A 24632-nucleotide genomic window follows, 5' to 3' on the forward strand; every position below is an offset into this window, starting at 1 on the left:
ACGTGGCTCAGAGTCAAGGATGACACACTTACAGTGGCTTGTGGAGCCTACAATCCCCCTCTGACCTCCTCTTCCTGCTCCCCTCCCCTTGTTCAGGCCACACCTGCACTCCACCTCCCTGCTGTTCCTTGTATCTCCCAGGCTCTTCCTGCCTGAGGCCCGGGCACTAAGAGCCTGCATTACACGGCTTGCTCACTCCCCTCCCACAGATCTTTACTTGCCGGCTCCTCTGCAGTGAGGCCGCCCTATCTAAAGGTGCTTGTGCACCCCCCTCCTCCAGCCCCACACTCCCTACTTCCTTCCTGCTTTATTTTTCTCCTTAGCACTTTGGAGCATCTTATTTGCTTTACTTATTGTCTGTAGAAGACAGGGGAGTTTATCTCCTGCACTCGTGGACCCCAGGACTTCCAGGCCTGGCATAAAGCAGCTGTTCATGAATAATCCGAAATAGAACTCACCAGGGGAAGGGTCGGGAATAGGGGCCAAGTGGACCCTCTGCATCGCAGAACCGATTTCTTTTTTCAGAAAGGAAGGGATATAGTTTCCAGCCAATCCACTAGAACTCGTTGAGCAGGAACCAACTGATTTGAGAAAGGAAAAGCTTGTTATAAGACGTGCACAGGACAGCAACAGGGTAAAGGACAGTGGAGCAGGACAGCAGAGGATCAGGCTTTTACTTTTAGGGAGAAAACAATTATAAAGAAAACAGTGACTTCTGAGCAGAGCATCCCACACCACACTGTTGGGAAGACTGGGGGACAGGGCGGGGGGTGCTGCCCCTGTGGTCTGTACCCATATGGAGCCTGGTGCGTTGGTTTGTTAAAAAAAAATGGGGGGAGGGATTTGGAATTTTCTTTCTCTTTGGGATAATAGATTTAACATGTTCTGGAATTTTCTTTTTTCCACTCCACAATATAGAATAGTTAGCTTTTCATATCAGTTTATACAAATTCTAGGCTATGGCTGAACCATAACTCACTTAACCATTCTCTTACTGATCAGCATACAGGTTAGGTTAATTATTTTGGTATTATAAGTAATTCTACAGGAAATATTCTTGTCCATATCAGAAAAACTAACCATTATTAAGCTATATTAAATACATCCACTTTTCATGTCATTTCCATCTTAAGAGTGTTTTTTGGGGGGGGAAGTTAGGTTTATTTATATATTTATTTAATGGAAGTACTAGGGATCGAACCCAGGACCTCAAGCAGGCTAAGCACGTGCTCTACCACTGAGCTGTACCCTCCCCCCAACCCCTTAGGAGTGTTTTAAGGGCAGGACCTGTAATGCACACATTAGTATTCTAGGCAGTTAATGGAAAGCCTTACATACAGCAAGTAATCAACACACTGGATGGCTGAATTAATATCTATAATGAGTCTAATTATTAAGGCTTAAAGGTACACATGGAATAATGAAGAATCTTATACCAACGGAAGTTATATTTGTTAGGAAGAGTCTATGAGGAGCAGAGTTGCTCCATGTCTTCACAACACAGAACATTCTTGGCAACTGCTTAATAAGGCAGAGTGAGAAAAACGGTCTGGACCTGGCATGGGAGGCATTGGGTTGGTCAGCTGGAGCACATTTTGCAATATTGGTGAATAGATAGAGAAGAAAAATGGGACGAGAACTGGAAGGAAATCACAACAGGAAAAAAATAGTCAAGAAACACAAGAAAAGACGCTCAGCCTCATTTGCCACCAGGACTTGCGAGTTTACGCCCCAGTTAGACACCACTGCACACCCTCAGATTAGCACACACTTGCGATCTTAGCTGTACCCAGAGGAACCAGGGATGCATCACGACTCCCACAGCCTGCTGGGCAGCAATGTGGCAATGTCTGTGAAGTCGAAGGTGAGCACATGCTTTAACCTCACCGGCTTCCGTCACACCCAGAGCCACCTCACTCGTGCACAGCAACCGGGGACATCAATGTTCACTTCAGTGCTCTAACTGCGAAAACTGTCACCAACTCACACGTTTGTCAAGAAGAGAAGGGCTGAATCAATTCTGTTCCAAGCGTCCATCAACAGACCAATGGATAAGTTGTGATACATATATATCTCACATTCCATTGCACACATAGGCATACAGTGGAATATTACTCAGCCATAAAAAAGAATGAAATCTTGCCATTTGCAGCAACATGGATGGACCTGAAGGGTATTATGCTTAGTGAAATAAGCCAGATAGAGAAAGACAAATTCTGTATATCACTTACATGTAGAATCTAAACAAATACAACAAACTAGTGACTATAACAAAAAAGAAGCAGATACAGAGAACAAACTAGTGGTTACCGGTGGTGGGGGGGTGCAAAACAGGAGTAGGGGAGTAAGAAGTTCAAACTATTAGCTATAAAATAAGCCAGAAGGATATATTGTACAACATGGGGAATATAGCCAATATTTTACAATAACTATAAATGGAGTATAATCTTTAAAAATTGTGAATCACTATACTGTACCCCTGTAACTTACAGTGTACAGCAACTATACTTCAATTTAAAAAATTGTGTCCTAGTATAAATAAAATCACACATTGTATCATACACACATATACTGTATCTACCCTACTATACATAGTGTGATATATATTCTATGTATGTATAATTGCTACATACATAATGTAATCATTAAAATGAATGAAGTGGAGCAGGATTATATGCATATAAATCTGAAAACATGGAAAGCCATACTATGTATTTTTTGGGTATATATATATACCAAATATATATATATTTAAAAGCATGGAAATAATAAACACCCAAATCAGGGAGTGTCCAGGGTCAGGGAGAGGAAGAGGAAGAGAGAAAGGGAGGGAAGGCTGAGGCACTGGGCTTCGTGTGTGTTTATAGAGTCTGACTTTATAAGCTGGGTGGTAGGTACATGGATGTTGGTATATTCGTTCTTTTTTGTATTTCTCAGAATGAATGAACACATGATGGACAAAGCAAGGGGAAGAGCAACCCAGATGTTTCCTTGGCATGCAGAAGATGAGGCAGCCCACAGCGGGGGCTGCCCGTGCAGGGGGAGCAGGTGCACTGGGAACCGGGTCCATCAGCCTGGAGGACTTCTGAAATTCATCCACCCAAAAAGAGTGGAAAGGGCCTTCCAAACCATCCACCTTCCAACCAGAAGGGGTTCTGATGCCCTGGGCTAAGTCAGAGCAAGGCAGACCCCATGGAGAGTGACTTCTGGAGGTCTCCCACCACGGAGCAGGGCTTCAGAAGTCAGACTTGGTAAGGCTTTTTCCCTGGAGCCAGGGAAGACTTCACTCTTCCTCCCCAGCTTTTCTTGAAGGCGGAGCCAGAGGGAGCTGGCTAGGTCCGCAGGGCCTGCTGCCAAGAGAGAGGGGCAAAGGCCTGGAAAAGGGGCCCAGGGTTTTCACACCAGGGAGGCCCTCGTGGTGACCCTGGTCTCTCTGTACCCACTCTGCCGCATCCAATCTGCTTCTTGTCATTCAGGGGTTAATAACCAGGACTCACCTGAATTTATTTTGCTGATCACTGATACTGTCCCTGAAGATTTTCCAGACAAACCAGAACTGGACCATGGATTCGATGGAATAAAATCCTTGCCTGGATTTGGGAGTATGCCATTTCTTATATTTATTCCTGATTGGGAAGAAATGTTTTTAGGACGCAAAATTCATAGGGTAATCTTGCACCACAAGTCACAGATGAAATGAACGCAGAACCCAATTTGTGAAGGTTCCCCTGGCAGGGGAGGGGATAGCTCAGTGGTGTCACTCCTCCAGGCACAGCCCTTCAAGAACTTCCTATTGCTCATGAATTAAAATGCAGATTTCTTACAAGACCCCAAAGACGCCTCATGCTTCACACCACATCACCATCTCCGACTGCGCTCGGGCCATGCTGGCCTCTCACGAGCCAAGCCCTTTCCTGCCCCCAGGGCCTTTGCACTGGCCGTCTCTTCTGCCCGGCGTGCTCTATCTGAGGCTCTCTCCACCTGGAGTTCCTTCCCAGTCTCCAGGGCCTTCCCTCACTGCTCTGTCTAAAGCAGTGCCCCACCCCCTCCATTCCATCACCCTTAATGCCACTTGTCACCATCTGTAACTACTGTGTGTCCATTTACTGAGGTCTGTCTCCACCATTAGACAACTCAGGGGTGGGGATACTGCCCACAGGCTACTGGCTAATGTCACTGCATTGACTGTGATGTAAATAGAGGGCCCTGGCGTTGGGCAACGTAGTGGCCCCTCTAAGCTATTTTCTTTGCCCTATTCCCGGCACTGAGACCGGAAGATGCTCTTACTTACTGATGGAGTGACTCTGAACAGACGGCTGATGCTGTAAGTTTGAAATACGGAGAATTCGGAGAGAGGCCTGGGCCCCCTCCAACTACAGCGTTTACACCTAAGCCCTGGAGTCCAGCCACATGGGGTGACGAGGCTCCCACCTGGTTTCCTGAGAGCACACGGGGCTGACAGTTTTGGTGGAGAGACCCTGGGCCAGCTGCCTGGCTCTGATCGCTTCCTCCCTCCTCGGGGGCTGGACCCAATTTCCCCCACCAAATTTCTTATCTTCAGCAACTACACAGGACTGTGAAGCCTGGGCTTCAGCAAATATTTTGGAAGAGCAGCCCCAAGCACTTGCCGACTGAAACAGAATCTCTGTGAACACGTGACTCCAGGGACAGGATTTCTTGTCAGCGATCAGAGCAAAGGCAGGAATCTCTCTTACCGGGCAGGTACCGGGAGTGCCTTAGGTAGTGCTGCTTGGCCGCAGACCGCAGGGTGGGCGTGTCGCGCCTGGGATAGGACGTCTGGGTGGGGGCGCTACTCCCGGCGCCCCCGGACTCGGAGGGCTTCAGGTCCAGAACGCTCTCAAATCTGGATGGAGAGAGGGCGGCTCGTGTCAGCACGAGCTGAGATGCTCATCACACGGAAAGACAGCTCACAACCCCCAGACGGCGGCCCGGCAGCCCGCCCTTGCCTGCAGAGAGCCTCCTCGCTCTGTCTCTTCTTGTTTTTCAGGTCAATCCTGGTGAACGAGGGGCTGAAATCCGAGTCATCCAAGTCAGCCCAGTCATCGGAATCCTTTGTCGACCTGGAAACGAGACCCCACCTCCTCCTACTCTTTGGCTTTATCTCACCATTTTTGTGCTCCAGGCTGGTGAGAATTTTCTGTGTAGACAAAAAGGGGAGGGGGGAGCAATACTTGGCATGAAGGGAGCTCACCCACGAGTAACCCTCATTCTGAACTTTCTCGGTTATGAAAAGGAGGGTCCTGGGGCGTATTGCTCCCCAGTAGGTGCTGATTGTCAGGAACGGTGACCGTGGGAAACACCGTCCCATGCCTGTCTCTCTCTCATCCTGCACAGATTACAGCAGCTGTCAGCCCGTGGAGACACTAAACTGTGAAACATAAGGGCTTGAAAAAAGAGACTTAAAGGTACTTCTTGCGCACGAGGATGGCTGGATTCTCACTCAGGACTCGTCTCTGACAGTGAGTGTGACTTACACTGTCCTAAACAGAATATGAGAGAGTACAGCTAAGGTGTTGGTCACCTTCTCTTTTACAGAAAATGATGCAAATAATGCCTTCTTGCCTCCTCAGTTGCCCTGGAGAGGATTTCACTACAGAATTAGCTACGGTGAGAAATTTCCAAACCCAGGTGGGCGAGGGTCGAGTGGACACAGTCTGGAGACACCACCCCAGAATCTCCGGCACTCACTGACTGAATACTGATCGAAAGAAAAGGTTTTACTTTTGCATAAAGGTGTTAGAAAATCATACCCTCAGACAGCATCACGGGGCTAATGGTAACCAGATTCCCTTCCCAGATGATTTTATTGAATGCAACACTCACTGTTTCCTTGTGAACAGCAAGAGAAGGAGCTGGACTCAATCAACAGCCTGGCACTAACAGCGTCAATTAGGGGGAGGGTAGAGCTCAGTGGCAGAGCGCATGCTTAGCATGCATGAGGTCCTGGGTTCAATCCCTGGTACCTCAGTTAAAAAAATTAATTAAAAATATATCTAATTACCTCCCCCCACCAAAAATACACAGCACCAATTGATGGCACTGATGGAAATAATGATCTACAAACAGTGGGGTGCTGGATGATTTTCAGACTATCTTCACAAGCAGAGGGACCTTTGATTCCCACAAATAGCCCCACCTGGTGGGCAAGACAGGCATCGGGATGAGGGCATGGGGTCCACAAAGATGAATATTAACAGGGACTAGACATTTAGCAAGTTCTAGCTGGGTGCTGGGTACTGTTCTAAAATCTTTCAAGCCTGAACTCATTTAGTCCTCAAAAGAACTGTATCCGGCAGGTACTTTCATTCCCACCCCTGTTTCACTGATGTGGAAGCGAGGAACAGAGAGGCCAGGTACCCTGCACAGCGCCATCGTGCTGTGAAGCCACATAGCCGAGACAGGGACCCTGGTGCCCTGGCTGCCGCGTCCAGCCCTCGGCCGACCCCCACAAGTGGCACTGTAATTCACAGGCAGCGTTAGAACTTGACCTTTAACTCCAAAGCCAAAGCTCTTTGCACAATTCCACGAGACTGCAAAGACAGAGCTACTATAGTTAGCCATGATCTGCTGAAAAAGAAACTATTTCATGCCATAGGTAGGCTCAGAAGAGGAACAGGCCAGACTGCAAGGCTCCCTAGCAGCTCTTCCTGCTTACTGCCTGAGGATGCTTGGTGTGGAGGGGTGGCAAGTGCAGAGGGCTGGGCTTGTCCTCCGGAGGGTGGTCTGTCCTGGCAGCCTCGGCTTTGTAGGAGTACAGGAGATGCTGAGGGGGCTGGCTGGCTTGATGCTGTCTCGACGAAATCCGTGCGTGTGGCTTGGTTGGGGGCTGGGCGGGAGGGACCGGCTTTATGTGGGGCGGTGGGCCTGCCTTTTCCAGGATGTCCTTCTGTGGTTTTCCTGAATCCTGAAGGCTCTGTGTGGTGCTGCCCAGGGGGTGCCCAATCTGGAAGTAAGGATATCGAAGTGCCTGGAATGACACACAGTACTGCTTTAGGAGAAGAATCTGGCCAGAGAGGGTGACACCATTCAGGGTCACTGGCTGGATTTCATGTAGCCAGTTTACCATAGTTGCTTAGCCCAAACCAACTACAAAACCACATCCTGAATCTGTAACACCCCTTGTGATTTTCTTTCTAAAATAGTGTAAAATGTGCGGACTGGTTGCAACACTAAAATTATTTGCATAAAGCAGCCAGGTTCACTGCTATTCCCTTGGCTACTTCTGCAAAGATCCTGGCCTTGTGACTCATTTGCTATGTGTCTTAAATGTAATAGTTCACCATTCCAAGCCCATTTCTTCACTCCATAGAAAGGAAGAAAATAATATGAAATGGAGAGAACCAAATACAATGATCCAGGAGGACTCTGAAGAATCAAATATAAAATAAGCAGGTACAGATGATAAACAACAAGGATTTACTGTAGAGCACAGGGAACTATGTTCAGTGTCTTGTCATAACCTATAATGGAAAAGAATTGGAAAAAATATGTAAAACTGAATCACTTTGCTGCTCATCTGAATTTAACACAGTACTGTAAATCAACTATAGTTCAATAAAAAATAAAATAAAATTAGCAGGCATAGATGCTTTAACACCAGAAATGCCAAGAGGGTAATGTATGCTATAGTTAAACCTTGCCCATCAAGATAGCCTAGTTTTCTGGATAGCCTACAGATAAATCTGGAAGTGCTGGGGTTTGCAATTCTTTCTGAAATATTCCTAGTCTTTTTAAGTGGAAGTCACTGAACATAACAGAACCGTCCTTAATGACTCTGGGACATAGCTATAAACATCTGTGATAATGATACTATCGTACAGGTTTTGGACCCTGGCATCTAACTTGGGAAGTCTTCTCTGTCCTCCCAGGTATTTTTACAAAGTATCAACTGAATTGGGGGTACTTTTGTTTTTTAGCTTTTCTGATCCTATTCTTAAAAGTACACATTCCTCCCTTGGTTCCTCCTTACAGAATCTTTTTCTTGTACTCTCTAGTGTGTATCTTTTAAAAAACTGGGTTTATCAGAATGCTTCCCTCCTGCCCTGAAAACATGTGTGAATTTCATCACCAGAAGCACATTTCTGAGCGCTTTCCAAGCTTCTTGAGCCATCTGGAGTCTTCTGGTACCAAAGCAGGGTTCCTTCTTCCTTGAGCCAGTGGAAAGCTGCTTTTCTCCCATTCCTTAATCCCCTCAACTGCCATCTCTCGGCTCTCACAAATTCCAACACCACATCGGCACTGTCTTCCAGCATCTTCGTCACATTTGCTTAGCTTAATTGTTGACTCTGCTTAGAACTGGTCACCTTTTTGATTCTCTGAGCAACGGGACTGTCATTGAAACAAGTTGAGAAGGGACCGGATACGACTAACACAAAAAGAGGCCTGGGAGTGGTTGAAGCCCACAGCACTACACGCCTCTTTTGGGTTCACTTTATAATCTAAGTCACAGTGGCTTCGGCGGGGGGGCAGTTGGGAAAACAGGAGGCAGGGAATTGGAAGGTGTGCCATCCACATGTAGGAACGGCAGTTGGGTACCTACCTGTACTAGTTCCTGGCGGAGTGATTAAGGCAAATTGCTCACACTTTCTGAGAGGCAGCGTTTGCATTTAGAGAATGAAAACAGTAACACCTATCTCATGGAGCCTTCACGGGGTTAAAATCACATGAAAACATACTAAAGCATCTGCAAACTGTAAAGTGCGGTAACACGTTAATTACAGTTATTCTATCCTAGCTCTCTCTTTTTCATCTGTAAAATGAGGGATTTGGATCTTATAAGATATATGCAAACTCTCTTTCAGCAACCAGTACTGCCTTATAAACAAACTGCTATGTAATCTTAACTCAGAGAGAATATATTTGAAAATGTTCTCCAAAGGTAGGTGGATATAATCTGTTTATTTTCATTTCCTCATATATGGTGATGCATCACATGAATTGTAGTGCTATTTTCCAAGCAACTGTATTGTTTAAATCTTAAGAGAGCTTCAAACTGTTTTAAGTTCTTATATAGTTTTTAAAGAACATTATAGAAGAGTAGGGTATAGCTCAGTGGTAGAGTGTGTGCTTAGCATGCAGGAGGTCCTGGGTTCAATCCCCAGTACCTCCATTAATAAATACATCAATCTAATTACCTTCCCCCCAACCATCACCAAAAAAAGGACCTTACATAGTTCACCACTAGTGGTATTCAATCCTATTTTTCACTCATAATACCAAATAAAATACTTCCCATGAGATTTATAGGAATTATTCACAGTTAGACATGAACTTCACAAGAAATGCATCAGGAAAAAATGGAGGGAAACCTGACTAGCTGTCGGCCGTTTCTTGGGATCCCACTGAAGCATGTCTCTCAGGAGCTGAACTGCTTCACTGCTGGCATTTGGAATCAGGGTCTTCAAGTTATTGGGGACACACTGGGGCCAGCGGAAGTTCATAGCAGTTGAAAGTTGGTAGCCTTCAGGCCAGTCCGTCTGAAAGAAGGAAAAGGAGGGAAACCTTACTCAGCCAGTCGCTGTGATAGGACTTGATATTCTGGCCTGCATGTGTATAAAGGAAAAGTGATCTGTCATTACCACGCCCACGTTCAAGACGGTGGTGCTCTGGGTGCTGAAACACAGAGGACTGCTAATGGAGAGACACAAAGGACAGGAAGGCTGGGGATAGTGGGAAAGACCCTGTATTTACCACTAACTCGTTTTTAACTTTCACACAAGACGGTTCAGCTCTTGAGATTTGAAGGCTGAACCAAATTAGCATTTTCCCCACTGCATTCCACGAGACAGAGGTTTTAGAAACTGTAATGAGATATCTGGGGAGCGAGGAATACAGCAAAACATCTTGTTCTTGGTCAGATTAATTTGAGAAATCCTACATATTACTAGATCCCCATCTTGATGATTCAGAGTCTACATGCTGAGAAACCCAGCAGTCAAGACAGCTGCTCCATCTCAAGCCCTCCTCTTTTCCATGCATCAGAACTACGGGACTCAGCACTGGAATGAAGGGCAGAAGATGCAGCACAAGCAGTCCTCAAGGCCCCTTTTAGTTCCAACTGCTCTTTCACAAGACACATTCCGATGTCATCGCTTTTTATTTTTTTTTTAAAGGGAAGTGTCAGAATGTATAGCTGGTATCATTCATTCACTTACTCACTGAGTGCCTCCTATATGCTTAGTCCTGTCAGGCATCTGAAAAGTAATCCAATATCAATCCTGCCTTTAAAGATACGACTGTCCAAAGGAGAAGATAAGACACTTATTTAAAAAACACAATAATAAGAATAAAAAGTGAAGGGAGGGTATAACTCAGTGGTAGACTGCATGCTTAGCATGCATGAGGTCCTGGGCTCAATCCCCAGTACTGCCATTAAAAATTAACAAAAATTTTTAAAAACCTAATTAACTACCCCCCCCCAAACACACAAACAAACAAAAAGTAGTAAGAGTCACAAGAGAGGTAGAGTCACAGTTATCCAAAGGTAGGAGAGATTCCAGCAGAAGAGTCTGGAAATCTAAAAGAGGTGGCATTAATGATTCTTTCAAATAATTAAAAAAAAAATTTTTTTTGAGAGTCTGGTTTGTACCAGCAATAGTGCTAGGACCTGGAAAATAAACGCACAGTAACAGAAGGCAAATCCTTTCCCTGAGTGAGCGGACGGTCCGGGAACAGATAGGCACACAGATGATACATAAGTAACACAGAGCGCAGCTGCAGACGGAGACACCAGAGGAACAGGGAGGAGGAGGATGCCGAGGGTCTTGGAAGAAGACGGGGGAGATGCCAGGGCACCGAGACGGGTGCAGGCACCGAGTTGGGGGTGAGGAACGAGAGTTGGGGGCGGGGCGGGGGGAGGCAGAGAATATTTTTAGAGGGGAGGACAGCTCCAGAGCTGTTCTTTAGAGGGATAAATCTGGCCGCAGACTGGAAGAAAAGCTGGAGGGAAAAGTCTTGAAGGCAGAAAGGCACCAGCGGGGCGATCACGGCGGCAGTCAGAGATACTGGGCGGAGATGGTCCACCGGATCCATGAGCCTTCAAAGGAGGCTGGTTGCGGGGTAAATCATGAGCGGTCTGGGTCAGATGTGCTGAGTTTGAGGTGGTGGCGAGGGGGCCAGGGGAAAATCCCGGAGACGGGTGTAAATTTGTGAACGGAGTTACGAAGAGGGGTCGCATTTAGGAGGCTTCTGCCTGGATAAGAGTTGTAGGCACGAGAAAAGAGATGCTCTGCCAGGGAGGTGAGGGGACGTGGAGAGAAAAGCAGGGGGAGCCCGGACCCCTGGAAGTCTTCCACCGCAGAGGAGAAGGGGCGGAGGCGGAGGGTTACCCGGGACGAGGACGGTCCCAGAACTAGCCGTGCTGCCCGGGCTGGGACACGGGGACCACGGGAAGCTGCCGCGGCGGCCCACAGGCCCTCGTCCCACGTCATTACCTTTTTCGGAGTCCCCAGCACTTGGCAGATTTTGAAGATCGTGTCGATCTCACTGGCCCCGGGGAAGAGCGGCCGGAGGGTGTACACCTCTGCCATGATGCAGCCCACCGCCCAGATGTCGATGGGGGAGCTGTAGTTGGTGGACCTCAGGAGCACCTCCGGGGCCCTGTACCTGGGGCGCAAAGGAGAGACGTGCTAGTGCCAGGGACGCCGCCCAGAAGCAAACTAAATACAGTCAACCCTCCGGGCGAGGGTTTCTGTATTTCCGTCTTCTGTCTAGTTCAGGGCGGTGCACGGATAACGCCCTGCCTCTCTGCTTCCCGGGGTTTTCTGTCGAGCATTTCTCCACCGGCCTCTTCTCTACAGCATCTTGGAGAAACACAGACAGTGAGAGAGGGCAGGAAGAGAGACAGCGAGACAGGAGGGAAAGGGAGCGAGAGAGAACCCAGAACTGGTCCTCTGTAGGCTCTTCTTGGTCATGGCCAACCGCTCAAATCAGACTCGTAGCGTCTGAACATTTTAACAGCATCAGTTCGCTGGTTTTCAGACAAGGTTATTTGGACAATCTTTTACACGACTCTTTTAGCAAAGGTCTTCTGGAAGCTTCTAAATATGTAATATTATTTAGATTATGGAAACGTGCAATGCACTTCCTTTTAAAATGATTTACAACACAAACTTTGATGTGTTTGTTTATTTTTAATTTATTTTTTTAAATGGAGGTACTGGGGTTGAGCCCAGGACCTTGTGCATGCTAAGCATGTGCTCTACCACTGAGCTATACCCTCCAAATTTTTGTTGTTTCTTTTGGGGTGGAGGGAGTTTAGGTTTGTTTGTTTGTTTTTTTATGGAGGTACTAGGGATTGAACTGGGGACCTTATGCATGCTAGGCATGCTTTCTACCACTGGGCTGCACCCTCAACCCCAGGCCCTCTTGCATGCTAAGCCTGCACTCCACGGCTGAGCTACACTCACTCCAACACAAGCTTTTAAAGCCTGTATGGGGGTGGGGAACAGCTCGGTGGTCTAGCGGGGGCTTAGCATGCACGAGGTCCTGGGTTCAGTCCCCAGTACCTCCATTAAAAAACAAAACTAAACTAAACTAATTACCCCCTCCCCACAAGAAAATAAATAAAACATAAAATTCTTTTAAAAATTAAAAAAATCAAAATATAATTAGAAAAAAAAGCTTGTACAATGCCACCATCCCTGCATATATGTTTCAAACTGTGCTCTTCCTCATAGTGAGAACTTAGTATTTCTGACATTGATATTACCCTCAGTATAACCATATGGTCTTTAAAAATAAGAAATGCAAATATTAATACTATCCTTAATACTATGATATTTTAAAAATTTTTATTGAAGTGTAGTTGATTTACAATGTTCGTTTCAGGTGTACAGCAGTGATTGAGTTATACATAATATGTACATATATATTTTCTTTTCAGGTTCTTTTCCTATAATGGTATGTTTTTAAAGAAGTGCGATTAAATAATTTTGAGGAGGATGGGACTCACCATCTGGTAGACACATAGTCTGTGTATGGAGGTCTTGAGCGGATTTCTCGGGCCAATCCAAAGTCTGCGATTTTCACAAGCTCAGGTCCCATACAGAGGAGGTTCTCCGGCTTTAAGTCCCGATGGAAGAAGCCTGTGGAGGTAGGGGAGAAGGAATCCAGAGGTGAGATCGCGTCTGCATTACTCTTTGCGGCTGTAGGGCGTGACAGCAGTGATCTGCAAAGTAGTATGGTGTGACACTGAAGCCTCCGAAGATGTCAGCTGTTCCTCCGCAACCTCTGTGCTGAAGTGCTCAAGTCTACACCTGCTGCACCTGCTCCAGACCCACATCTGATGGGATGGCAGCTGATGTCACTGTCACCCCCACGTCGACCTGTCCCAAACCCCTCTTCGCCTCTCCCAAATCATCTCCTCTTCTTGCAGCTTTGTACTTCCACAGAGGAAGTGTGCACCCATGAAATGAGAGCAAAGATTCTGGTTCCCCATATATCCCACCAAGCAGCTTTCCTTCCTATGGATCATACTTTAGGCCCAAAATAAACTGCCAGATGGAAAATGGCAAGGAAAAAAGTTTAACTGCAAACAGAATCTTTTTTTGTTTAAATGGAGGTACTGGGGATTGAACCCATGGATGCACGCATGCTAAGCATGCACTCCACTACTGAGTTACACCCTCCCCTGCAAACAGACACTTAAAAACGACTGATGAAAACTGTATTTGTCAGTTGACATAGGTCGTCTGTAATGCTGTATAAGCCTTTATAACTGGGAAGCATTTGTGACTCTGTCTTTAGCATATCCAGCCCTCTGTTCTTTTTATCACCAAATAATAGCAATAATTATGATCATCAGCCATATACCCAAGAGTTCTGTTCCTTGGCAACGAAAAGACCCTCTTGTCATGTCCACTTACTTTTCATCTCCATTTTAACAAAGCATCACTATTTCATTGCTATGAGAGGCAATGCTGCCTCTTGGTAAAGCTTGCAGACCGAGAAGGTTGCCTGATTTCAAATCCCAATTCTGTTCATTGGCTGGCAAATCACTTAACCTCTCTGTGCTTTCCTCATCTGTAAAACAGGGGAATAACAGCATCTACCTTGTGGGGATGTTTTGCAGGATTCAGTGTGTTAATATTTGTAGAGCTCTGAGTGCAGGACTTGGGACAACGGCACCTCGCAAGAGCTTGTTGTGAGCAATGCAAATCCTCTCATTTTATCTCCCTGACAACCTGCTTGGGGCAGGGAGCAGGGAGGGGCAGGCAGACAGGGTTCCATTTTTTGCAGATAAGAACTAAGGCTTACAAGGCTGGTGACATGTCCCACCACCTGTGGGAGGGGGCGCTAGGTTCCGACCCGATTCCTGGCTGGGTACGTGTGCAGGGCTTGTCGCAGTGAACCCACTTTTTCCCATGCACTTGGGATTCCCAGTGGAAACCCTCATCACTGGGTCATTCAGCAGTCATGCAACAGCCCCGTGCTGCTGACACAGAATCTTCCTGTTCGAAACTGTTTGGCTTTCAGAATACAGGAAAAGACCTTCAATTCAATTCCAGGGTCCCCCATGCCAGTGCAATCAGAGGGATTTCCTCTTTCATCCTGGCAGAAAATGTGTTGTGCTTGCTTTTTTATTACCAACCCCTGGGCAAGAAAAACCTCAAACCACAGAGAAGGCTTTCTCCCCTCCACCACATCCTGTTCACGAGGAATCTGATATGAATGTATGGAAATAACCAGAGACTACTTCAACATGGTAAATTTCTGTAGCCCACCTTCCTGCTAGGGAAGGTATGGTTTCACAGACATCACTGAACTTGAGCCTACGGAGCTTTTTATCAAGGCCATGAGGACAGCCACACACAGAAAGGCCAAGGGCTGACTCAAGGTCAGGCACAGCAAGACAGCGGTGAAACAGCTACATCTCGGGGCAAAACACTGTCCTCCGAGCCACCGAAGGCATTTCAGACATCCTGCATGGAGATCTGTTAGGGCAGGGCAAGGATGAAACCGCTTTGCGTCCATTATTTAATTCCTGCAAAGTACACATGTGTGGGCCTTGCTCAGTCTGCCCAGGTGGAGCTGTGTTTTCACTCCCTGGGGGGAAAGGAGTCACTGACATGAACTACGGCCATAGCAACAACCCGCAGCGCTGCTCTGCCCTCCCAAAGGATTCCACTCCCAGGGACACGAGGTACCTTGGCACGGCGAGAACCAGCTAACAGGGAAGAGCCTGAAGCTCACAAGACGAAGCTGTGATGTGCTTTCGATGATTTTTTTTCCATTACTGGAGGAAAGGGACCCTACAAAGCTCCAGAGTTAAGTCAACACTGTCTAAAACCATGCAAGAGTTTTCAAAAATCATTTATCAATGAAAAGGAGGTAGGACCTGCCCAATGAACACCCACCCCCACCTCCAATTACTGTCACACTTTCTTCATCTCTTGTTCTCTGTTCTCTTTAAGAGAGAGGTTTTTCTAGTGAAGCGTGGCAAAGGGGCACAGATACCTGAGCTAATCTCCACTCTGCCACGCTCATGCCAGTGGGGCCTCGGGCGGGTCTTTAAACCTCTCTGAACCTCAGTCTCCTCTTCTTTGAAAGGAATAGATGCCATCTACCCTCCCTACTCAGGAAGTTGGCAAGGAAATAAATAAGGTAACAGGTGAAACGTTATCAAGCTCAGACTAGAACTGGCACTTAGCTGGGGGGAGGACGTCAGCAAGAATCTCCGGGCAAAGCATGGTGCTGGGGTCGTAAGAGCAAAGCAGGTCTGACCTTGTCCGGAAACGGTGCCTTCTCTGTGCCCTTTCCACACACCACCTGAGTGTGTAAGGCGTGCAAGGGAGACTGACAGTGCAGAGCTCCAAAGAGCTGTTTTGACACAGTAATTTATGGGTGCTCAATTACTAGACACAAGGGTGTATTGTGTGGGCATATTCATGTGCATTTGTGGGTGTTGTGGGGAGAGTGTATGTGTAGGTACAGGTGCATGTGCAAGGGTGTGTGTGTGTGTGTGTGTGTGTGTGTGTGTGTTCATTTGATGGGTTTAGGCGGAGACCTGGATCAAAGGCTACAAGTTCTTTCCAGCAATAAATATTTGAGTCTCATGAAAAGCAACACAAAGAGAAAGAAAAGTCAACGCATGTTAACTTTCTCATAGGTCCACTGCTCCGTTTCCAGTACTGACTGAGGAGCCCAAGTCACTGAGACACTGACTGGTCCCTATTTGAAAACGTCCTGGTTGGCCATTCTCTTTGGAGAATCCCTCTGATTCCTCACCATTTCTTCTTCCTGACCTCTCAGATCTAGTAAGTGATCTGTCTCCTCCTATTTGTCCCTAAGACACCAAACCAGCAGTTTTCAGCATTTTGCAAACTCACACCATCCCTTGGGAATTCTTGTGAATAGAGGCAAAAGTGCTTCTTCCACCCGCGCTGGTGGAATCAGAGATACCTTTTACTGAAAACTTTTTACGAGAATTGGTTCATGGTCTTGCACATGACCTGCCAATTATTCAGCGCGTGCCCGAGGCTGCCAGTGTACAGCCAGCCTCTGTCTGTTGGTGTTTCAGTTAGTCTCTAAGTGCGAGGGGCTGCTTAGGGGTCACAGAGCCAGCTGCGAAGGGTCCCAGACGTCCCACCCACTGGCTGCGGCACAATGTCTTCTCCCCTCACTGCCAGGTTGTGTCAAATCTGAACTGACTGTATCATCAAAGGGCTTCCTCCCAGTCTCCTTACTGCATAATGAGACTCACCTGTTGGCGCAGTATTTGCAGCAGCCACGGTACCTTAGACTGGGAGCGAACGGATTTCTCCCCATGCAAGACTGGCCGCCTTGCCCATCTGTCTGTCTATCAAAGCAACCTCAAATGGCCTCCTGAGGGGGACCCCTGCCTCCACCAGTGGACCTGTCCATTCCCAGGCTCTGCGTTTATGAGAAAGTAACGATCCAACCCCAGCTGGGTCGGCGTCCAGTTAGCAACAAAGACTAGCAATACCGCAGGACTTGCTGGAAATAGAACCTCAAAGGCATCGCTACTCAATACCGTTCAAAAGCGCAGTCAAGAGGACTTCCTGAAGGGTATGTGACTGTTCATTCCTCTGGGTGCTCTAAATCCGTCCTTGGACTCACCAGACCATCCCTGCAGTGAATCATTCTGGGCCCCAGGAGGACCGTTTTCTCTGATCCTGTGATGTAACTGGTCTATGTTGAGGGAGATGACCTGAAACTATCCCATGTAACCTGTCACCGTGTTCACCATGAAGTCACGTTATGTAAGGGTCCACAAGAGAAACCTCTCTGGCGTTAGTACCAAGAGCAATTCTGCTTTTCTTGGGCAGTTGAACTGCTTTTACTTCAGAGAAACTATGGAGATTGCAAATGGTCGTGTTTCACATTCTGCATTGTCTGACGGCAAACTCAGATTCAAATTTTCTACTTAAAAATATTTGCTGACGTGCCTTTTGTGGATCAACCTCACTCCTGGCTATAGCCATGCCTTGTTTTGCCTTTTTCTGTGCTTATTTTAAATTCATTTTGTTTTCTGGTGTTGCATAAATCTTGTTAGACAGCTTTGCACCTTTTTGAACAAGCTGTAATTGAAATACATTAGGAAAATGAGAAGCCACAGCAAAGCAGTGTTAGTTAGTGGATTAAATATCACATGCGAAGCTTTTCTGAATTCTAATTTTAGGTTTCTCATTCACACACCAGTTAAGGGTCAGGAATAATTCTTGGATCTAGAAATAACAAGCTTAATGTTAGTGCCTAAAGAATAAGAACATGTGGACATGATTTAAAAAAAAAAAAGAGGGAAATTCAGAACAAGCTACTTAAAATAACATACTCCAAAATCCACTGTCAGTCTCGCAACTGGTCAATTTCTGGGAGTCAATAACAAAAGGCACTGACAATTCCTGCATCTGCTACCTGGTGACATTTCGCTGCTATTCAAAAGCACAATAGTCCAATCCACCTACCGTGTTTGTGAATAAATGCAAGTCCTTGTAATATCTGATACATGATATTTCTTATAGCGGACTCAGGAAACAACTTATTTCTGTGTGGGGCAGAGGAAAAAAAAGTTATAAATCGAGATTTACATATGAAAACAAATCCCTTGTTTTCATGTTCTTTTAGATATATAGTAAGAATTTAAGAAAACATTGGCCCCCATGCTAATTTGACCAGATCCTTTGATGATAAGGACCAAAGGAAAACAACCATTGAGCCATATGGGAGAGTGGACCTTATAAATACCAAATATATTCAGTTATGTCACAAAGAAGAAAAGACTAAACATTTAATAACAAACCAAAAAAAAAAAATTCCCTCTAGTACATCATATAAAAAAATCTTCTCTCTCCATAACTATAAATTAAAACTTAAAAAAAAAACTGATGGGGAAAGTTTGGGGTCTTTCAGAGGTCTCATGAGATGCAGTGGGTACCTTTTCCCCACCGCTGGGCAAACCACACAGCTTCACTGCTGTTACTGACAGTGAAAATGGTATCTGTTCACCGAACTCGCTCAGAGGGATGCTGTGAATGACATTCATTTACCAACCAAAAAAGGGGCCCGGACAGTTCGACATGGTTCACTTTTAAAGTTAAAAATTACATGGTAGGAAAGTTCTTTATTAGTTTGTCTGTCTTCCCAGCATGCAAACTCTGAGCACCGCAGCTAGAAAGGCCCTGCAAGGGACTTGATGTTTCCAGTGAATGTCTCAGTAGGAACGAAGCTGCTACACCCCTCACTCGTGGTTGCCCCGCCCATACGTCCTGTGGGAAAGAGGGCCGCAGAGCATCTGTTAAACCCCGAGCCTGCTTAGGTGAGCAACCCACGGCTGCACTGACCACGCCGCTACCACCAGGCAGGAACGCGGGTGGGGCCCCGTGTCTTCTGGGCACCTTTAAACAGCAAAACCCAAGCAGCACGCCCGCGATAAACAAAAGCAGAAAGAAAACCTATCCCCTCTGAAACACTTATTTCTAAGCTCCTGAAGACCAAACCGTACCTTTCTTTAATGAGCTGGTAAAGATTTTCCTTCATGTACTCAAAGATGAAATAAAGATGATCGTTTTCCCTGATAACTTCTTTTAATTTGACAACATTGGCGTGGTTGAGCTTCTTTAAAGACTGAAAAGGAAGGAGCAAAACACAAAAAATTAGAGAAAGTCTGTGGCTGAAAAAAGAAGCAATCCCACATACACTTGGGAAGAAATACCGAATGCTAGAACCACTGAATGCCACAATTAGTTTTTATTGACAATTTCATAAATGGTATTTCTCTGAAGTTGATAGTGACTTTACATAGAAAAATGATTGCGATTCACTGATGAGAAGGTAAGGATGTGACCGTGACTGGAACTTCTGGCTACCCCCAGCACCAGGCAACGGGACAGGGCTATCTGAGGTGCACCCGCTCCAGATGACGGCATTCACGCCATGGACATGGCCAGAGGGGGCTCCGCTGAGGTTTGATGGAGCCGGCATTGGAGAGGTGGAGAGGCAGCTGCTTGGAACTGAGACCACCAGCCAGCCGACTGCAGACGCTCAGAACAGGAAAAAACAAACACACACAATGTCTAAACATGAAAGTGTTCACAAGCGTCCAAATCTGGCAGGACGCTCAGTAACAACGCACCCAAGGGATCAGAGCTGGGGCGTGTGTAATACGGCCGAGTTACTTCAAGCAGCTGGGAGCAGGGAGGACATATGGTCAGTGAATGAGAACTGAGTAAGACTCTTCTGGAACCTCCTCCCAGAAAGACAAGTTTTTGCCAACTGCTTCTCTGGCAGGAAATTCTCAGCTGTTTTGGCCAATGGCCCAGATCCTTCCAGAATGACCCAACCGGGCTGATGACTTCTTCCAGCTGGTTGGATTTCTGCTTCTCCGTGAGTAGCAAACATTGCCTAACATGTAAGCATTCACCAGATTCTCATGGACCGCAGCCGTTTTTTTCTCCCTGCTTGCCTAAAACGCACCCTAAGTGATGGCTGAGGCGTGCAGTGGACGAGCAGCAGGATGAACAGGGAAAATTCACTCAGAGGAAAGTGAAGTCAGCTTTAAAACTTTTCAGGAAGAGAATTCTACAGCTTAATCTCAAACAAACAAACAAACAAGCCCAAGCAATCCAATCAAAAAATGGGCATAAGACCTAAACAGACATTTCTCCAAAGAAGACATCCAGGTGGCCAACAGGCACATGAAAAGATGCTCAATATCAGTAGTTATTAGAGAAATGCAAATCAAAACTACAATGAGGTATCACATCACACCGGTCAGAATGGCCATCATCAAAAAGTCTACAGATAACAAATGCTGGAGAGCGTGTGGAGAAAAGGGACCCTCCCACACCGCTGGTGGGAATGTAAATTGGTGCAGCCACGATGGAGAACAATATGGAGAGTCCTTAAAAAACTAAAAACAGACTTACCATATGATCCAGCAATCCCACTTCTGGGCATATATCTGAAGTAACCTCTAATTTGAAAAGATACATGCACCCCAGGGTTCATAGCAGCACTATATACAATAGCCAAGATATGGAAGTAACCACTGAAAGATGACTGGGCAAAGAAGACATGTTACAATTATACAATGGAATACTACTCAGCCATTAAGAAAAAATGAAATAACGCCATTTGCAGTAACAGGGATGGACCTACAGGTGATCTGCCGTCTTGCTTCTGAGTGAGGCTGATGGGCAAATTAAAGTCTGTATCAGTTTCACATAAAAGGAATTAATGATAAAAGAATTTTGTGGCGGACTTTATGTGACACAGTCTGGAGAGGTCTATTTCAGGAAAGAAGGCATCTTGGTCTGGCTTGGGAAAGGCTTCCAAGGAGAGGCAGAGGCAGGACAGTCATATCAGAGCAGAGGAGCAGAAGCAAATTATGCCCGGCTCTGCAGCGCACCCACGGACCGTCTATTAGGGGCAAACAGCCTGGCGGGGAAGAGAGGACATGGAGACAAAACACACGGAACGGAAGAACAGGATCGCGAGAAGAGCCAAGGGAGAGATGAGACACAGAACAGCAGAGATGTTTCAAGGAGCAGTCGCCAAACTCTGAGCGGTCGGTGAGAGCTGTGTTGACCTCAAGCAAACTGCTGAGTCTCTGGACCTCAGCTGTTCCCACCAGGAAACTCAAGGCACCATGACGTTCCTCACCAGGTGGTTGTGGGGATGGGATAAGACGGAGCAGGTAGAGGTGCGCCAGGCCCATCACAGCTGCGCAGTAAATGGTGGATGGCGTGTGAACAGCTGAGCGCTGGGGATACGAGATGTGTGGGAGGGGTCACAGCGGCCACGGCCACGAGCTGTGGTTTCTGGGTGAATGGTAATCAACAGAGGAGGGAGAAAATAGGGGCGCTGGGGTGGGGGGCACTCGTGCTTCAGGCACTGATGTCCACTAAGCAGCTGGCTACAGGGGGCCTGAAGCCAGGGTCGGCAAGCCCGTCCATCAGGGGACAGAGAGTAAATATTTTAGGCTTTCCAGGTCTGATGGTCCCTGATACTCCACTTTCCCAGTGTAGCGTGACATCAGCCACAGATCATTTGAAAACAAACAGGACAGGGCTGCATTCCAACCAAATTCTTTTACAGAAACTGGCATTGGGCTATTTGTCGACCCCTGGTCTAAATGCATAAGAAAGAGAAAAGATTTGATGGGGTTGCTGAAGCCAGGGGAACAAGTAAAACCACTCTGGAGGAGTCAGAGCAAAGGGAAAAACTGCTAAGAAAAGAATGTGAGAAATTATTGATATTTAAAGGGGGAGGGAGTGTATAGCTCAGTGGCAGAGCGCATGCCTGGCATGCACGAGGTCCTGGGTTCAATCCCCAGTCCCTCTATTAAATAAATAAATAAACCTAATTACCTCCTCCCAAAACAAAATAAAACTAAAAAAAAAAAAAAAAAGGGGGGGGTGAAACTACAGAACAAGGAGGTAGAAGAGGTGGGTAAAAGCAGTCACACAGACCCGGGAGAGGAGAGGAGGAAGTGGCCCACAGACCAGAAGACGTCCGAGAAAATGATGCCGGACTTGGCAGCTGGGGACTTGGAGGAGAGCAGCTTTGGTAGAGTTGCTGAGGTGAATGGAAATCAGTTGAGTGGAAAGTCAGTGGTGGGGGGAAGTGATGGCGGAGAGGGTGTTTGGAAGGTGAGGTCATGAGAGAGAAGAGGTGGGAGCTCCCGGGGAGAGAGGGCTGAGGCTGATTAGAAAGAACAGCAGGCACGTGGATGGACTGAAGGCAAAGGAAGGAGGAATTTGAAGATACGGGTAGGTTCATCATCACCAAATGTGTCCCAGGGGTTCATTGATGGATGAATGGATAAACAATATACAACATATCCTTACGACGGAGTGTTAATCAGCTTTAAAAAGGAAGGAAATCCTGCCACGTGCTACACCATGGATGAATCTTGAAGACATTATGCTCAGTGAAATAAGCCAGGCACAAAAAAGATAAATACTGTATGACTGCACTTACACGAGGTACCCACTTTAATCGAACTCATACAGACAGAATGTAGAGTGGTGGTGACCAGGGGCTGGAGGGAGGGGTTCGTGGGGAGTTGCTGCTTAATGGATATAGAGTTTCAGTCTTGCAAGATGACAAGAGTCCTGGAGATGGATAATGATGACGGGTGTACAACGCTATGTATGCATTTAATACCACTGAATTGTACCATTTTTAGGGCGAAAATGCAATTCTAAGTTTATTTTGAGCCCTGTGGGCACTAGCACTAAACACCTTTAGGGTTATCCTGATAGTCTGGACTATTGCTCTGAACACCTACCTGGCAACCTGCCACTTCCCTTTGAGTTTTTAACCTTAATGCACAGGCATTGTGTGCGGAAAATGTGCAAATGAGCCTTCCCCGGAGATGACTGCAAAATGTGATTACTGCATGTATTCAGTTTCTGACTGGTATGACAATTTCCTAATACTGTTCAGTTTGCTGTGTAAACACAATTGTGCAAATCTGTTTAAAAAGGGTCAGAAAGGTAAATAGTACATGATGTGTATTTCATCACAATTTGAAAGGAAAGGGACATTAGTGAGAAACTGGTGAAAGCTGAATAAATCTGTGGTTTAGTTAATAGTCCTATTACCAAGGTTACAAAAAAAAAAAAATACATGCACTAGTGTAATTGCATAGCAATCCTCTCCTCTCCGCTATTAGCTGCTTTAGGTTATCTGCCTCCTTTTTCAGCATCAGTGAAACAATTCAAACAGAATGGCTATATTAACTATAAATCTAAGCATGTATAGTGCTATTTTAATTGACCATACGTAAATTATCCCCTCGTGTATTCATAAGTACCTTGACCTCCCGAAGGTTCATGCATTCCTCCCAGGAATAAAACTTTCTTTTCATTCTAAAAGAGAAGAAAGAAACAAACAGTATGCTTACTTCCAGTAACAGGCTAAACTCTATCTCTCAAAAATTGTTTTCATTCCAAACCTAATGAACAGTGCTTAAAGTTGGTTCCAACTTCCACCAAATATTACACTCTTCAAAACAACATGTATTTAAAAACCTGCCAGTGCAATCAGTCCTCCGGCACAAAATTTCCCAGCAGAGTGAGAACAGGGCCCTGTAAAGAGACCTGGACGGCTGCCTTGCTGTACCACTAATTGGCTAAGCTCGCCCTGGAGGCAAATCCCTCAGGCTTACTGCATCTAGACTAGAGCTGTCCAGACTTTCTGCATTGATGGAAATGTTCTGTGCTGTCCAGTATGGCAGCCACCAGACACGCACGGCTACTGAGCGCTTGGGTGCAACAGAGAAACTGAATTTTGAATTTAAATTTTAAATTTAAATGATGTATGATTATTTGTCACCATGTCGGGCAGCACAGTGTGAGACCCTCCGGCGCAGGGGTTGGCAAACTCCCATGGGCCAACTCCACTCCGCCATCTGATTTTATACAGCCCGTGAAACAGGAATGCCACTTATATTTTTAAAACAGTTGGGGAAAACAAAGCAAAAGAAAAATAATATTTTGTGACACGTGAAAATGATCTGAAATTCAGTTTCCATGAATGAATGTTTTATTGGAAAACAATCACACTCACCTGTTTCTAGATGGTCTGTGGCTGCTTTCCCACCACAACAGCAGAGCGGCGTGGTGACAGAGACCACACAGCTCGCAAAGCCTAACCTAAAATATTTACTGTCTGGCCCTTTGCTGGAAAAGTTTGCCAACCTCTAGTCCAGAGGCGGAGGGGTAATCTGGCCAGAAATGTCAGTCAAGGTTCTCTCTTTCATGGCCCTTCAGGCATGTCACCTCATTTGAAACTCACGGCATCCCCATGAGACAGAAAGACTATGAAACAGAGCAGTTATGCCATGTCCCCAAGGTCTCACCTCTGCCTAATAACCCTCATCTCTCCCCCTCACTCTGACCGTCCGTCCCCGATGTCACACTGTCTCCTGGTTGAGTGACCAGTTCCTGTATTTATGCCCCAGACCTGCTACATGACAGGGGCCGATCACGCACTGGAGATACAACAGTGGACCCGACCTTGGAGCAGGAAGGCAGGTGATCAGTCATCTTCCGTGCTGAGTGCCGTGAAGGAAAGGGACAGGGCACCCTGAGAGTGGACCCCAAAGTGACCTAACTTCACCGGGGTCTCAGGGAACAGTCCTC

At 46.3% G+C, this 24632-nt stretch overlaps 1 protein-coding gene across 2 annotated transcripts in view; it reads right to left on the reverse strand.

Annotated features, from left to right (window-relative positions):
• The window catches only part of CILK1 (ciliogenesis associated kinase 1), a 48102-nt gene that overhangs the window by 4145 nt on the left and 19325 nt on the right, over nt 1–24632 (reverse strand). Inside the window, exons 3-13 of one of the 2 annotated variants that reach the window (XM_032463276.1) lie at nt 23303–23357; nt 18986–19107; nt 17949–18028; nt 12974–13106; nt 11454–11625; nt 9330–9497; nt 6677–6988; nt 4968–5158; nt 4716–4864; nt 3498–3626; nt 459–581 (exon numbers count right to left, since the gene is read on the reverse strand). In XM_032463276.1, the coding sequence (XP_032319167.1) occupies nt 459–581; nt 3498–3626; nt 4716–4864; nt 4968–5158; nt 6677–6988; nt 9330–9497; nt 11454–11625; nt 12974–13106; nt 17949–18028; nt 18986–19107; nt 23303–23357 (1634 nt within the window). The remainder of the gene's footprint in view (nt 1–458; nt 582–3497; nt 3627–4715; nt 4865–4967; nt 5159–6676; nt 6989–9329; nt 9498–11453; nt 11626–12973; nt 13107–17948; nt 18029–18985; nt 19108–23302; nt 23358–24632) is intronic. The other variant, XM_032463277.1, reaches the window with a different exon arrangement.

Source organism: Camelus ferus, chromosome 20 (genome assembly GCF_009834535.1).
Source record: "Camelus ferus isolate YT-003-E chromosome 20, BCGSAC_Cfer_1.0, whole genome shotgun sequence".
Lineage (NCBI taxonomy): Eukaryota > Metazoa > Chordata > Mammalia > Artiodactyla > Camelidae > Camelus > Camelus ferus.